At 55.9% G+C, this 14,458-nt stretch overlaps 8 protein-coding genes across 8 annotated transcripts; 5 read left to right on the top strand and 3 right to left on the bottom strand.

Moving 5' to 3' along the window:
- Positions 1–325: 325 nt before the first annotated feature.
- PG986_015111 (uncharacterized protein) lies at positions 326–1,856 on the top strand (the record flags this gene model as incomplete). Its single annotated transcript, XM_066851333.1, has 5 exons — positions 326–517; positions 551–619; positions 696–866; positions 923–1,279; positions 1,344–1,856. The coding sequence occupies 5 exons, from the start codon at positions 326–328 to the stop codon at positions 1,854–1,856; spliced, it is 1,302 nt and encodes a 433-aa protein (XP_066692422.1).
- A 1,410-nt stretch (positions 1,857–3,266) lies between these two features.
- Positions 3,267–3,971, top strand: PG986_015110 (uncharacterized protein; the record flags this gene model as incomplete). Its single annotated transcript, XM_066851332.1, has 4 exons — positions 3,267–3,271; positions 3,306–3,672; positions 3,707–3,784; positions 3,888–3,971. 4 exons carry the CDS (start codon positions 3,267–3,269, stop codon positions 3,969–3,971), a joined length of 534 nt encoding a protein of 177 aa, XP_066692421.1.
- An 818-nt stretch (positions 3,972–4,789) lies between these two features.
- On the bottom strand, positions 4,790–5,634 carry PG986_015109 (uncharacterized protein; the record flags this gene model as incomplete). The annotated part of the gene is made up of 2 exons (XM_066851331.1): positions 4,790–4,871; positions 5,327–5,634. 2 exons carry the CDS (start codon positions 5,632–5,634, stop codon positions 4,790–4,792), a joined length of 390 nt encoding a protein of 129 aa, XP_066692420.1.
- Positions 5,635–6,956: 1,322 nt separating this feature from the next.
- PG986_015108 (uncharacterized protein) lies at positions 6,957–7,948 on the top strand (the record flags this gene model as incomplete). Its single annotated transcript, XM_066851330.1, is given in 3 exon segments — positions 6,957–7,572; positions 7,583–7,740; positions 7,835–7,948. The coding sequence occupies 3 exon segments, from the start codon at positions 6,957–6,959 to the stop codon at positions 7,946–7,948; spliced, it is 888 nt and encodes a 295-aa protein (XP_066692419.1).
- Positions 7,949–9,061: 1,113 nt separating this feature from the next.
- PG986_015107 (uncharacterized protein) lies at positions 9,062–9,691 on the top strand (the record flags this gene model as incomplete). Its single annotated transcript, XM_066851329.1, has 2 exons — positions 9,062–9,430; positions 9,509–9,691. The coding sequence occupies 2 exons, from the start codon at positions 9,062–9,064 to the stop codon at positions 9,689–9,691; spliced, it is 552 nt and encodes a 183-aa protein (XP_066692418.1).
- An 813-nt stretch (positions 9,692–10,504) lies between these two features.
- PG986_015106 (uncharacterized protein) lies at positions 10,505–10,821 on the bottom strand (the record flags this gene model as incomplete). Its single annotated transcript, XM_066851328.1, has 2 exons — positions 10,505–10,655; positions 10,700–10,821. The coding sequence occupies 2 exons, from the start codon at positions 10,819–10,821 to the stop codon at positions 10,505–10,507; spliced, it is 273 nt and encodes a 90-aa protein (XP_066692417.1).
- Positions 10,822–11,288: 467 nt separating this feature from the next.
- On the top strand, positions 11,289–12,247 carry PG986_015105 (uncharacterized protein; the record flags this gene model as incomplete). The annotated part of the gene is made up of 2 exons (XM_066851327.1): positions 11,289–11,657; positions 11,762–12,247. 2 exons carry the CDS (start codon positions 11,289–11,291, stop codon positions 12,245–12,247), a joined length of 855 nt encoding a protein of 284 aa, XP_066692416.1.
- A 560-nt stretch (positions 12,248–12,807) lies between these two features.
- Positions 12,808–14,416, bottom strand: PG986_015104 (60S ribosomal protein uL30; the record flags this gene model as incomplete). Its single annotated transcript, XM_066851326.1, has 3 exons — positions 14,366–14,416; positions 13,632–13,743; positions 12,808–13,434 (listed from the first exon to the last, which is right to left on the bottom strand). Exons 1-3 carry the CDS (start codon positions 14,383–14,385, stop codon positions 12,808–12,810), a joined length of 759 nt encoding a protein of 252 aa, XP_066692415.1. The 5' UTR covers positions 14,386–14,416.
- Between the last annotated feature and the right edge of the window lie 42 nt (positions 14,417–14,458).

Raw genomic sequence — 14,458 nt, 5'->3', positions numbered from 1 at the left:
CACTTGATGTACCTACTTCCTAGGCGCAATTGATCAATGCCGCTGTCAACCAGGAAACAAACATCAATTGAACCCTCGTCTCTCCCCAGGTTTCAATCCAACCTTATGTCGAGGGCCGGCACCGGTCCGTTGCCTTTTTCTCAAGGCGGCACATCCAAAGCAAGGCATCGTAGATCGATTGCTCATCGTCGTCATTCATTAACCCCGACGTTCCGCTGTCGATCAAAATCGCATCCATCCACTTGCAGCCGGCCCGATTCTCATCTGGGTGTTGTGCATCACGCTTTCGAGGCTTGGGCAGACCGAGTACAAGCCATCGCCCGTCATGGCCTCCGCTACCCAACGAGAGGGGGGCGAAGCTTCCGGCACTTCTTCTCCAGCATCGCCCAGGCCCGCTATCGCCAAGCTGGCCCGCTCTGCGCCCTCCCCCGTTCTGGTCCATCATCGCCCTCAAAGCAGCATCTTCAGCCCGACCTGCACTCATACCACCATGACCCGACTCTATGAACCCAACTTCGTCTGCAGCATGTGTCATCGGCCCGGTCAATAGGGATGGCTTTACCGTTGCACTCAAGACAGAGAGTTCATGCTCGAGGACCAGATGGAAAAGGGTCTTCCTGTAAGTCATCATTATCATCTGTGCTCTTGCTGTTACTATATCGGGCCCAATTTACTCACGAGGCACCAACATCTAGGTGAGCTTCGATCTTCTGGGCGCTTCCTTCGTAGACAGGAAACCAGTCCCGAGTCCTCGCGGCCCGGCCTTAAGGTCAGACCCGCTCAGCTTCCTCACAGAGATCACTGTGGAGGATCTGAAATCCTACACTCCACAGCAAATCAAGACCATACTGGAGCAGAGAGGGAATGTGAGTATTAGTCCGCTCCCCCAGGCTGTAGCTGCCATGTGGCTAACCGGGCTCAGCTGCATGAGGTTCTGGAACGACAGCGCCGACTGAGCACCACACGCTCGTATTATTACCCCTCCTCGGGTTCTAGACGGAGTGGGGTCCCTTCTCAGTGCTTTGGGTTTCCTAACTACGAAACACATTGCAATCGTGAGAAGCCTTGGGTGGCTTGCGAGGCCCAGGAGTGCCAGTTCAAGTGTTGCCATGCCTGCCGCCCGAGTAGCGAGCAGCGCGCCTGTCTGAGCCTCGATGGCATTGCCAAGGGTGACATCCCCCCTACAGCCATCACTGGCTTCGGCTTCCATCTTCAAGGGTCGAGACCGCTTATGGATGCTGGCCTAATCCAGAACATCGGCTACCGTGCTGTTCCTTGGGTACGTGTTCAAGTGTTCCACATTCACACACCATGCACATGCATATGCTAATCATAAACCTCAGCCCAATGCTTTGGCCCCGACAGAAGATTCTACGCCCTCCATGTGGACCAGTTTCATGGACATGGTTGACAACGACGATGATTTCCATACAGCGCTGCCGGAAGCAGTCAGCATGCCGACCACGCCGAAACTTGATGCAGCAAGCACTTCGGACTTCACTTCAGACCGTCCGGACAATCCGACACATGACGTAGATTCGGCAGCGCACAGCGATGACTGGACTGCACCACGGACCCTTCCCGACTTGGATGATCTGGATCTGGATGCACACGGCATCGAGGACTCGACCGATGAACCTTTGGTCGCTTCCAGCATGCCACGTCGACCTTCAGCCCCCAACGGAGATGTGTTCTTACAGGAGAAGCCATCTTTGCGCAAAATGCCATCTATAATGATGGAAGCAGAGTTGGAAGAAGGCTGTTTCCACGAGGATCCTTTGGAGGTCGTTGATGGCATTGCTGTTACGGAGGAAAGTGTCGGCTTGGGAGTTGCAGATGTTACCACCCAGGTTTGATCGATGGGTGGGTTGCTTTGGATGTTTTTGGTGGGCACTTAGGAACAGCCGAGCGGAAAACGACTTTTCTCCCTTTGCTAACAACTTGTATAACAGATAGGTGCAGGTGCTCGCCTTTGGAACCCCTATAGCTTGGCGAAGGGAGCAGCTCTCGGGGGCATGGTCAGGTCGGTAGTATTCTCAGTCTAGATTGTAAATGATAGCTTCTATGTGTCCAGAGCAATTGCTGACGCTCAAGATAGCTCTAGATCCGTGTTCATCCAGGCCAGCCCAAGTTCGGGTCAGTGTGTAGTAGTGGACGATGTCAGCCCCAGGATGAGATAAGTGATGAATTTTCCGTCCATGCCTTTTAAGCCTTCAACCGAGCATGTCGTCGTCTGTGTGCTCTTCAATGGGACAGTGGGAGTCATGATCGACATCACTCTTAGCCCGAGACGTTGAGATAACGTGGCTCCATGTTGGAAAATGAAAGCATGGATACGATCTGTCTGGAGATAGATCGGCCCCATTGACGATTCCATTGCCGTAAGGGGCAATATCGTAGGTCGAACCAATTCCGCAGCGACAAAACCAATTGAGCGGGCAGGCGATCCGGGGGACCGTTCTCGGACACATAATTTCTCCGTCGATCAAGACAAAACACTGCGCTTACCTAACCACTCAACGTCACACCTACCCCTTTGAGACAGCGGAAGCTAGAAGGTACGTTTATATTCGTGCTCTGCAGAAGTTAGTTGCATCGTCTATTTTGTCTATGGCAGGTTGCGCGTGAAGTTGAAACGTGCCTTTTGCTTTAGCCGCAATGCCCCCCTTCCCCTCCCCTGGCTGGATCGGCACTCCCGCAGCAGGATGTCCCCCGATCCCTATTTTCCCGGCGATATTGGCCGTGACGTATCCACTCTACGCAACAAGCATCTCTTGGCAGCCGTTGTAGATTAAGTGTTATGTGACCGAATTGGACGAATGGGATGGGGATAGAGCCAGGTCCTTGGTATATACCGGATGGCCTCTTGCACCATCCCAATATACGGAATGCCACGCACGTGCGGGAATCCGTGCGGATGCAGGATGCGGGAATGTGCGGACACCAAGAAAGAAAAGGGCGCAGTGATGTGAGAGGAGAAGGAGGGTATGGGATATCCAAGGGGTGGTGGTGGTGGTGCTGCTGCTGCTGCTACTATTAGAGGGTGTCACCTGTCATATAAAGAGTCGGTGCGGTGGCGAGTCAGTGGGAGATGCTTTCTACACCGCCAGCACAACAACTACCAAGGGACCATCCATATATACCAAGTCACCACCGTCTGAAGTTTGGACCTGTCAGCCAGTCACTGCATCAATCGACACACCCAAGAAAAAAAAAGGCCGAGAGGAAAGAAAATCCAAATCCTAAACCAAATCACGCCACCCAAGATGCTGTCCCGCGCCCTCCCCCCTCGCCGTCTTTGCCAGCACGGCCCTGGGCCACGGCTACATCTCCTCGCCCGCCGCGCGCCAGGGCGGCGACGCGTCGGTCGCGGCCTGCGGCCGGTCGGTCGTCGACACGATCCTGGCGGACAACACGTCGCACGTCGAGGGCCTGCCCGAGCTGGCGGCCGAGGCCGGGTCCGGCTACCACGCCGACGCGTGCAACCTGTGGCTGTGCAAGGGGCTGCAGTTTGCGGACAACGTGGCCAACGTGCAGCGCTACCAGCCCGGGCAGGAGGTCAATATCAAGATCAAGCTGACCATCCCGCACACGGGGAACGCGAATGTGTCGGTCGTGGATACCAAGGCGAACAAGATTGTTGGGAGTCCGCTCGTTAGTTGGGAGGAGGGGGTATGCGGACGAGCGCGAATTTTATGCGAAGAAGACGCCCAAGGACCAGGTGGACTTCAATGTTACGATTCCGGAGGACTTGGGGGATAAGTGCGCTGCGGCCGGTGCTTGTGTAAGTGATGTTCCCGACTAATCATGTGGCGCTTAATTGCTCTCCAACACAGAAATCTCTCTCATTATATGTTACCTATGCTGACTGAAATATCAACTCACAGGTCCTACAATGGTGGTGGTACGGCACTGGTGCCCGCCAGTCCTACGAGACATGCGTCGACTTCACCGTGGCCGCGAGCTCATAGTGTGTCGTCCGTCTGGAACTTCATGGCAAACTCAATATGGGAGGAGAGAGAGAGCTTCATATCCAGCGAGAGGGTTCACGTTCTTGGGGACTCGTGGGTTGGGCTGCTGAGACCTGAGATGGTGGTGGTGGTGGGGATAGCCGAGTGATGATGGATAGTGGTCGTTTTCTTTGGCCATTCAGGGGCAACTGCGAAAGGCCCCTATTCTGATTCTTGGGGTTCCCATGGTTCTGTCGTCGCGTCACTATAGATAAATGCCTACTTAGCTTTCGTCGCAGGCAGTTTGCGGTGTCGTTCCTTTTCGTTGGTCATGATACCACATCACACGCCGGGACAGCTGGACAAGTTGATCCGCGTCAGTACACATAACAAGTCGCTGGTTGACGAGTCGCTCCTAGCCCCTTCCCAGCGATAGGTACTCAAGTATTGATCTATCTGTCTACCAGGCCGCCTCCCGCATCATACTCGACATATATCAAAACCCTGACAATTACCAATGCCCGGCGGGGGGGTCCCACGGATTCCCCCACGGATTTCCCCATGGGTTCCCCCACTGGTGCGCCCACGGGTCTACATAATCCCAGTCCGAAGAGCTGCCACTGCTGCTGGTATAGCTGCTGGTGCTGCTGCTGCTATCACTGCCGCTGCTCTGACTACGGGATCTAGATGATGCACGTCGTCGTCCCTGGCTGCTGGCGCCCCTGCTTCTGCTCCCGCTCCTTCTTCTGCTCCCTGACCCTCCCGTGCTGCCATGGTAGTACGAAGACGACCTATGCCTAGACCTAGACCTCGACCTAGACCCGGGCCTCGCTCTAGATCTAGAGCGGCTCCGGTGATGCCGAGGGGATGTCGTCCTGGTCGTGGACGCGTGAGAGCCATGACCGCCTGAACCATGACGAGCTGTTGCGGGTTGGTAGTTGGATGCCTGTTGGGTTGGTGTTACTGTGCTGGCGGCGAGCGACGCCCCGACCGGTTGGTTTTTGGGCCAGACTAAGTAAGTGTAGGCAAGGAAAGGTTAGCCGGATGCTGCAGTCCCATTCCTCGAAGTTGGGTACAGGTGGGAGGGGAAGGAGAGCCGGCCAGGATGCCAATGGGTAGGCGACAGTGTATACACAGCTGAAGCGCATCTCCCGACGGGGGGGGCTTGGTGGCAGGGACCGGATCCCTTCGAGACCCCATGGTACCAAAGTCGCCAGCCCAAGAACGAGGTTTTCCCGCCTCCCTCTTTTCAGCGGGCAATCAATACTTACATGCAGTCCCTATCAACGCGCTCAGTATTCGTAACACGCACAACCCCAAGAGAAGCAAACATACCAGTATGATGCCTACAAGAAGCACAAATCCGATGCCCGCACCTTCCCTCAAGCCCCGCGCAAGTGCCCTCCGTGTTGGGCCGGCTCCAGCACTTGCAGCAGAGCCAGCTGCGCTGCACGGCCTCGAAGCGGCAGCCCGAAACCTTGCACTTGTAGGTCCGGTCGCGCGTCCCGTTGCCGCTGGGGTCTTCGTCGATGACGTCCCGGCACGGCCGCATGGAGCCCGGCGTCGCGCCGAACCGGGACCCGAGGGGTGTGATGGTGCGGCCGTTGGGGACCGCGTGGGGGCAGTAGTCGTAGCCGACGTCCTTGTGGCCGCAGAGGAGGCGGACGGCGAAGCGGTTGCACATTGTTTTCCAGGGAAGTTTTTCTTAGTAGTCGGGAAATCTCAAAGACAGTAAGTTAGATGGTTTAGATGTCGAGATTGGTCTTGCGAAATAGCATCGGGGGCTAGCTTAACCGCCCGCATTTTAAATATACCTACGGAGAGAAAGAAGGCAAGTGATGAGCCAGTCGCCAATGCCAAGCTGCCCCATGGCGGTTACTGCGATCTATACTGGCTGACGCAATCTTACTCGCTCCTCCTGGGGGACATAGAGCTTGATTGATGTAGAACCTCTGATCAGGAGCTATCAGTGAACCAGCAAGGCCAAGTATGCAACTCATGATGAGTAGCCAAACCTGTCGGTTCAATCCGTCTTGTACGATGAAGTGATTTGGGAACGGGGATACATCAACCGAACTCGGGCTTGCCAAGGTGTCTGTACATTCCAGCTTGCACATGCGCATTGCCCCGTAAGAGCCTCAATCCCTTGAGAAGGAAGGCATCAAGCCTTCAGTACCACTGCAATGGAACTATATTTGGAATTGGGAGACTGGTCAACATGACCATACCGCCGTCACCTGGACACGGCAACGGCAAGACTTCGGTCTGCATATGAGCTAACCAGCAAACTGCGGCTCATGCCAGTAGCGGTATCCATCATCGTGACAAATACCGAGAGGTAGTGTCAATGAAAGGGGCGGATTTATGTATCAGTACTCACTCAGCACGAGCCGCATTCTCTGTTGTCATGATAGCCGGTGGTGGCTATGTCTTTTTAGCGAGGCACTAGGGCGCCAGCTAAGGGGCTCAATACGATGCGTCACACAACGCCAAGACTTACCACTTACATGCAACCTGTGGTCGAGGGACTGGTTGAGTGGGTAGGTAACACATTTCCGACCACTCGCAGCAGCTATTTGACCAAACTTCCCCATCGGGGATGCACACAAAAGTACCGCATGCAGATGCATCATGTGATTATCAGCACTTGCACTGCCGAATCCATCCATCGCTTGATGGATAGCCTAAGCTCTAGAAGGGTGGGCGATCCCGAGTGTAGCGGCGGCTCATGGCTCGGGCTCAACCCCGCGCCTTTGGCCATCTCATCCCCCAAATGCAAATGCGGTCTGCGCCTTACTCGGGAGAGTTTAGGTACTTAAGTGAGCTCCCAAGTTCGACGACATCATGACTGATGTCCCTGTTATCTACAGCCATCGCCACGATTGAGGCAATTAGTAGCCAGTGAGGAAATCAGGAACAGGAACCGTGTATCGCATGCGACCTTGCCGTGAAGAAGAAAACCTACCCGTAGCTACTAGGCCGCGGAGACTGAGCTCCTACTCCGCCATGTCCGGCCAACCCGGACCCCTCGCCGGCGGCGACGATGATGAACTGCTCCACCCGCCCGCCTACTACGACGCCGAAGGCCGCAGCATCGTCGGCAACAACAACGCGCACGAGGAGGACGACCTCTTGCCGCCCGTGATCCTCATCATGTGCGGCCGCTTCGTGCATCCCGAGTCGGCGCGCGCCAGCCCGCTGTACGAGCTCTCGCAGGACGTCGACCGGCTCTCGAGCGCCTACTCGACCCACACGCTCGAGCGCCTCGAGCACGGCGTCGCCATCACCGCGCGCAACGTGCCGCGCATCACCCGGAGGCGGCGCAAGGTCTACAACCTCAAGCACGTCTCGCCCGCGCTCTCGCCTAATTTTCCGTTCCAGGCCGAGGCGCTGAGCAGGCAGTCGATGGGGAACTTGGGGCTTTGTCGGCGGTCGGGCGCGGCGGGGCTGCATGTGCCGTATTTTCAGACCGGGGAGGGGACTAGTCGGGTCGTTCTGCTGAAGGAGCGGAGTGATGGCGGTGCGGGGTTGCCTAAGGGGTACAACGCCTTTCGGCACGCCGAGATGGAGGCTGGGGAGGTGTTCGAGTTCCAGCAGCGACGGCGGCAGAAGAAGAAGCTGGGTGGCAACAGTATCGGCGGCGGCCATGGGTTCTATGAATGGGCCATGGCGGACGGGGGGGCGGCTCGCGATCGAGGACGACGCCGACGGGCAGCATAAGCTCGTGGTGACGAGTGCGGTGACGAGGCAGACCATGGATGCGCTGGTGGCCTGCTGGTGTCTCCGGCTGGTAAGTTGAGAACTAACACTCCAAGCATGTCTCTCCGTCTATAAGTCGTGCATTGGTTGAGCTGACTTATGTGTGCTTTTGTCTGAATCAACAGTGGCGCAACAACTACGATACGGAACCCGGCTTGCATGGCTGGGATCGGTTCACGAACAAAGTGCGCGACGTGCGGCAAAAGCTGGCATTGGCCCCGGCGCCCAGTTTCTTCTAGCAGTGATTCCAACAGAGGGAATTAATTGCTTGGGCTGTCGGTCGCGTGCCATTGCGGAGTGTAGTGGTGTTGAGTTACACCCACCTAGTCGCCTGTGCAGTCCGACAAACATGAGAACGGCCCGCGCGAACACTCAACTCGGATATTCTGCCGAGATCAACAGATCGGCCAGCGCAATATTGCGCAATGGAGGTTGCTGCATACTGGTGGCAGCATTTGCCTCCAATCGCACGTCAGTTCTCTGAGGTCTGATGGCTCTTCAATGTGGAAGAAGCCGCCCAGTGTCGGCCAGGGCTGTTCTGCAAATAGCTGCGGGCGGGCTGTGGCGAACGAAGGGGAAGCCGGCCGGGATTGGCCAGCCAGTGAAGGATTGCTTGGCGGCGCCTCGATACCCGATAAACTTCCCCTCCGGGAAGAGGATGACAGGTGACAAACGGCGTTGAACCAACGTTCGATGCTTTCCCTGCTTCCAATTGCAGACATCTAGGCTACCAGGGCGGCGGATGAATAAGCAAGGGATTTGATACGACGCGAATGTCCCATGCAATTTGGAAAAAGGGTGTAGGAGAAGGAGAGAAAGAAGGATCGACGGCATGGGGAGGTTGGTTTGGTTTCTTTTCTTGCAGGTCCGTTGCCAAGTGTTGGAAGTGCCTGCCTGCCTGCTTGCTTACTCTGGTGTAAGTCCAAACTGTTCTTTCTTACCCTTCTGCTCCGCCTCCTTCTTCAAGCCTTCCCCCCACCCCAACAAACACCTGCAGGCAGCCACGGCCAAGAAAGTAAGGCTATCACGGCACGGCATCGGGCGTTTTGGTCATAAGTCATAAGCAATCAGAAACATCGTCTTAATTCAATGTTGGACTGAACATGCTAATCTCTCGCGTTACACTTCCTCACTTCATGTTCGTTCTTGTGAAACCTGTGTGCCCTTATCCAATTGCCGAGAGTGACACACATATCACCTCAACAGCAAACAGCACTACCTACAGTCAGACCATCTTGGCGAAACTGCAGCCTGACTTTTCCAAGTTCTCTTCTACCAGGTAAAAGATACCTTGTTGCCGCATCAACCTAACGACAGTTACTCTTCGTCACCATCACCAGCCCCCACCCACCATGTCAAGCTTCCCCCAAGAGCTGCCACCCCGCCCGGGCGCCAACACCGCCGGCGCCAATGCTGCCGGCGGCAGCTGGAAGGACCGCAACTGCCCCAACATGCGGACCTGCTGGGCCTTCAGCTGGCAGGCCTACAGCCTCGGCACCGCCGACAAGGCCCAGCTGTGCCGCCGCGTCTGCATGTGGGCCATCCTGCTCGTGCGCACCGCCATGTCCATCCTGGGCATCGTCCGCGACGCCCTCGCCGCCCACTTCGTCTCGGTCATCATCTATTCGATTCTGGCCGTCCTGGGCTTCTTCTTCATCGCTTGGTGCCTGGCCATGATCGGCGAGGTCCGGGGTCGGCGCCGGGTTTTGGGGGTCATGGTGGTAAGTTGGGGTCCTCTTACTTCTTTGTTGATATGGTGTTGGAAATGAGACACTCATATACTGACTGACCGAAATCAGGGCCGCTGGCACTTTGACGTCTTCCTCGCCGTCTTCGGCATCATCCACGTGGCCGTTCTGCTGGCCGCCATCTTCGCGGGCTCGCGAGTCGGCCTCGGCGTCTCGTGGCTGGTCATGTGGGTCGCCATCTTCGCCGTGGCCTGGGTCGCCACCTGGCCTCCCGAGCAAGACAGCCAGGTTTAGTTGGAAGGGTTGGAAGCACCAGGGAGGAGTCTAGCAGAGCAAGAGCAAGAAGACAGCGACAGCGACAGCAGTAGCAGTAGCCAGGTCTGGCTGAAAGGGATGCGAGCGAGGAGTCCCCGTGTGGAGAAAGGGCCGGAGTCGTTGGAGAGTTGGGAACGGCGGATCGATCTGCCCGTCTATGATGATATCGATCCGGATGGCGATTCGGACTTTGCCGACCATCATGCGCAGAAGCGGCAGCGGCTCCGTCTGCGGCCACGGCTTGAGCATCCGTGCGCTGTTGGTCTACGCGATGGTTGTCGGGCGGCGGGCTCTGTGTCTATGTGTCTCCCTTGCTTTTACCTTGAGTGCATGGATAAGGCCTATTTATGACGTTACGGAGTTGTCTGGGTGGGCTATATTCATCACCGACAAGGAGAAAGAGTCAGGGGAAATTAGGCATCGTTTGAAGTAGGAGAGACATTCTTACGAAGCTCGTCAAAATAGCCAGTTCACCAGCAAAACCCAAGGAGGGCTCAGGTCAATGAAAAAGACGTTGCAATAAGTAGAATGCCATTTCTCATAGCCCAGACAATCGGCATTGTGACATGTCCCAGGTATCATACGCGCGCGCTCAGTAGTCTTCCAGCTTGTAGACTTCGTACGCCGGCTCTTCATATGGGTGAGCTCTGCAATGACATCGCATAAGTCAGATTTCTTCCATCACATCACAGACATGTACTCCATCATAAAACAAGCTGCTGGCATCCACTGGCCGGTAGTAAGAGGATTGTAGAAGAATAGAACAGTCAGCAAATCACAAGTATAATCAACTTACTCCTTCAACGCCGCAACGGCCTTCCTGACCGTCTCCTCGCCCACGCACAGCGTCTCGACCCGCGCCTCCTCGACCTCCTCCAGCTCACCGACGGTCCCGATATGCGGGTTCGCCGTGTCCCCGGGACGGAACTGGCCCATCCCCAGGCTGCTCGTCCAGGCGCACTCGGTGTAGCCCCCGGGCCCGGGTACCGGCCCGCGCCCGCCGCGAAGATGGCGCGCTTGCAGGCCGCGGCCGCGGAGGGAGGGGTGAAAAAGATGAGCTTGAAGCGGTGGGTGGCGGCGGCGGCGGAGGAGGAGATGACGGAGGCCATGGTGGTGGGTAATGCCGGTTCTGTACTTGCTGTTCGGGCAAGGATCAGATTCACATCCGCACTGGGGCTTGGGTGGTTCCTTTGGCAATAGAGAGAGAGAGATCAAAATCTCCGAAAGTACGAATGGGATCTGAATTAAGGACCAAGAGATAGAAGGATTCACTGGCTCAAGATTGATCCAATGCCTCTCGGGATATGGTGCTGTTGGATGTTGGGTGTAAGTGAGCCGCGAGCGGGTTAATTCGGGGTCTGCCGGTTTACCCCGCCTTCCCCAACCGCCATAACAAAAAGTTGATGACATATGCAGGCCCGGCCAGTCGCCGTCCACTCCGATCCATAATGGGGATTTCTGCTCGACGTTACCGACCATACCCTAGGCAAACATTTCTCCCTCGAGGCCCTGATTGATCCGGTTTCGCGGGCCAACTCTCCCCCTTTTACTCACCACCCCCTTTCTTACATACAAGATGCGCTCCCGGTGCACAAACCCAGCGTCCGCCGCGAAGCTGTTCGTCCAGCTCTCCCGGTCCTGCGCGCCGCAGCAACAAGCGCAGCGTGCGCCCCTCGACATCCTCCTCCCGGCCTCGGCGCGGTCCTTCCATGTCGCCGCGAGATCGTCGTGTGCGCCGATTCCCTCCCGCAGCCCGTCATCGTTCTCCTCCTCGTTACCAAGGAGAACAGCAACAGCATGCGCCGCCTCGACCTCGACAGCAGCGACGATAGCGAGGAGCTTCGGCTCGACTAGCGCCCGGCAAATGACGCAAGCCATCTACAACCCGCAAAAAGATGACGACGGCAACGAGATGCTGATGGAGATCACGCCTCGCGCCGCCAACGTACGTTGCTCTCTCTCTCTCTCTCTCTCTCTCCCTTCCCCTTTTCTCTCCCCTTCCAGAATAAGTAGGGCCTCAGCTAATCTTGAACGACCGATGATGAATAGCGCCTCTCGCAAATCATGGAAAAGGACAAGAACCCCTACCTCGCCCTGCGCATCCAAGTCGAGTCCGGCGGCTGCCACGGCTTCCAATACCTCATGTCCCTCACGACCCTCCCCTCCTCCCTCTCCAGCAAGTCCAACGACGCCTCCGCGACGCCCCCCTCGCAAGAAGCGACCGCCGAAGCCGGCGAAAACTCGACAACGACCGACACGGCGGCCTCGGAACCCGGCGTGGGCGAGGAAGACACCGTCTTCGCCTTTGTCAAGGAGGGAGAAGGCAGTCTCCCGCCGGCGAACACCACAGAGGAGGTGGATGCGGCGCTCGCGGCCGGGCCCAAGATCGTGCTGGATGCGCCCAGTTTGGAACTGCTCAAGGGCAGCAAGGTCGACTACACCATGGAGCTGATCGGCAGCCAGTTCAAGATCGTGGACAACCCCCTGGCCTCGAGCAGCTGCGGGTGCGGAACCAGCTTCGATATCAAGATTTGAAGGGTTGGTTGTTGGTATGTACTACTAGACCGAGAAGGCATCAAAGAATAGAAGTATAATGAAGCAACTTGCGAAAGCTCGCCTGTACTCTATTCATGTGGGAAGCCCGGGGTGGGTGGCCACAGGAATGTAGGAATAGCATGTTTTGATTCAGCAACTGTGCAGTACTAATGAAGAAACACTGCACTATTCAAAGACATGAACATGAACAAAACTTGACCTTTCATGACAACGTACTTGACACTGAATGCCCTTGGTATGTGGGTGTGAGATGGGCAAGGTGACCGACCATGAGCGAAGGGAGGCGACTACGATACATACGACTACAACATGGGATACAGACTTCACATATCAGAGGTTGGCTTCAAGGAATGATGGGGTGGTCATCAAAATGTCAATTCATGGGTACTAAAGCTACCGCAGCTTTTTTCAACGCCGATCAGCCATGCAACGAAACAAGTGCCGTTAGAATCCCTATAAACCTTGCCGATTTTGTCCCAACCCCAAATTCATGAAAAAAAAAGCAGAAGAACCCCGCAAACCCATCATCGTGAAACTTTTTAGTTCATTTGGCGGATGAGGGCGTTGATCTTGTCCTCACGGTTGCCCAGGTCACCACCCTCGATGAAGTGCTTGAACTTGCGGACGTGGAAGCCGCCGTTGGGGTTGGAGAGCTTGAAGGGCCACAGGAAGTTGCAGGCCTGCTTGAAGTTGGGGCCGACGGTGTAGATCTCGTGGACGAGATCCTCCATACAGACGATGCCGTACTGGCCGAGGGACTCCTCGATGATGGCGTTGTCGGTCAGGGCAACACGCTGCTTGTCGACCTTTCCGTAACCACGCTTGTAGATGAGCTCCTTGATGCTCTTCAGGTTGGGGTAACCGTAGGCGACCCAGGGCTCGACGATCTTGATCATCTCCTGGGTGGCCTTGGTGAGCTTGACGAAGACACCGTTGTTGATCTGGAGCAGACGGAGCAGCTGGAGGATCTTGCGGGGCTTGGGGGCAATCTTGTTGATACCCTTGATGCGGATCACGAAGACCAGCTTGTCCTCGGCAGGGACCTGGAAGGCACCGTCCTGCTTGGCGACACGGGCCAGGCGGACCTTCTCGCGCTCGGCATCGCGGTACTCCTTGACGTACTTCTCAGCACGCTTGAAGATGACACCACGCTTCTCCTTGTTGATCTGGATTCAGAAATGTCAGCAAATCTGGTTGTCAAACATACTGAATAGGTTGAAAGTGTTTTCATCCTCAATAAATCAGACCCGAAAGATGGTATTTTGCAACAGCATCGACCTTAGGTCTAGTCGGCAAGTGGTTTGTTGTGCATCACATTGAGGACCACCAGAATGGTGGAAAGAAGAAAAAATGTGAAGCTTACCTTCTTGCGCTGCTCGATCTCGGCAGTGCGCTCAGCGCGAGCCTTCTCCTGGGACTTGCGCTTCTTGAGAAGAGTCTCAGGCACGTTGATCTGGTCCTTGGTGGGGACGGTGCTGTTGTGATATTCGAGTTAGTACGTAGTCCACAAAGTGCAATGTACTGAGAACGCTTTCGCGAATTCAGAGTACAGAGGGGAGCGCCGGTTGGAGAACTGCCGATCGACTGCGACATTCTCAGCGGTGGCTAACTCGATGATGATGAATTTAATCGGTGAGATCTTGTCCCAAGGGAAACCGAGCGAGGGCGATGCCAAGCTGGACCCAAGGGACGACACTCATCCGACAACACCTCAGGACAATGAAGCCCGAGGGATTATGCACGCTTAATGCTTTCGCCATGCGACAGACATTTTCAGTACTGTGCAAGGCCGAGCATGTACAGGCGGCAAATGGATTTAAGAGAGAAGACGCTAGTAAAAGCCTTCTTCATCTCCAACACCCCAAGAAACATCTCTGCTGCCGCCAAGTCACCTCGGTGGTGGCCTGACAAACAGAGGGAGAAACTCGAGAGGGATCAAGCCCGACGTGCTATTGCCGATTGAATGGGATCCATCAAAATGACGGCTCTACCAAAAGGCAAGCAGGGCACCGGCTGAGAGGACCACGGACAATCTCGCAAGTAATCCAGAACCAGGCAATTGGAAACAAGAGAGAGAGACATCAGGGATGGGCGTACGTTGACTTGGTGCCGGCCATTGTGACGGTGTTGGAGTGAGGCTGGGAGACTCGTGGTTGTCGGTTAGTAAGTTGTCGGGGTTGGAGAGCGGAA

This window comes from Apiospora aurea (assembly GCF_038362705.1).
Source record: "Apiospora aurea strain CBS 24483 chromosome Unknown utg000011l_segment0_segment0, whole genome shotgun sequence".
Lineage (NCBI taxonomy): Eukaryota > Fungi > Ascomycota > Sordariomycetes > Amphisphaeriales > Apiosporaceae > Apiospora > Apiospora aurea.
Note: the sequence above shows the minus strand (reverse complement) of the source record. Positions and strands in the feature narration are given on the sequence as shown.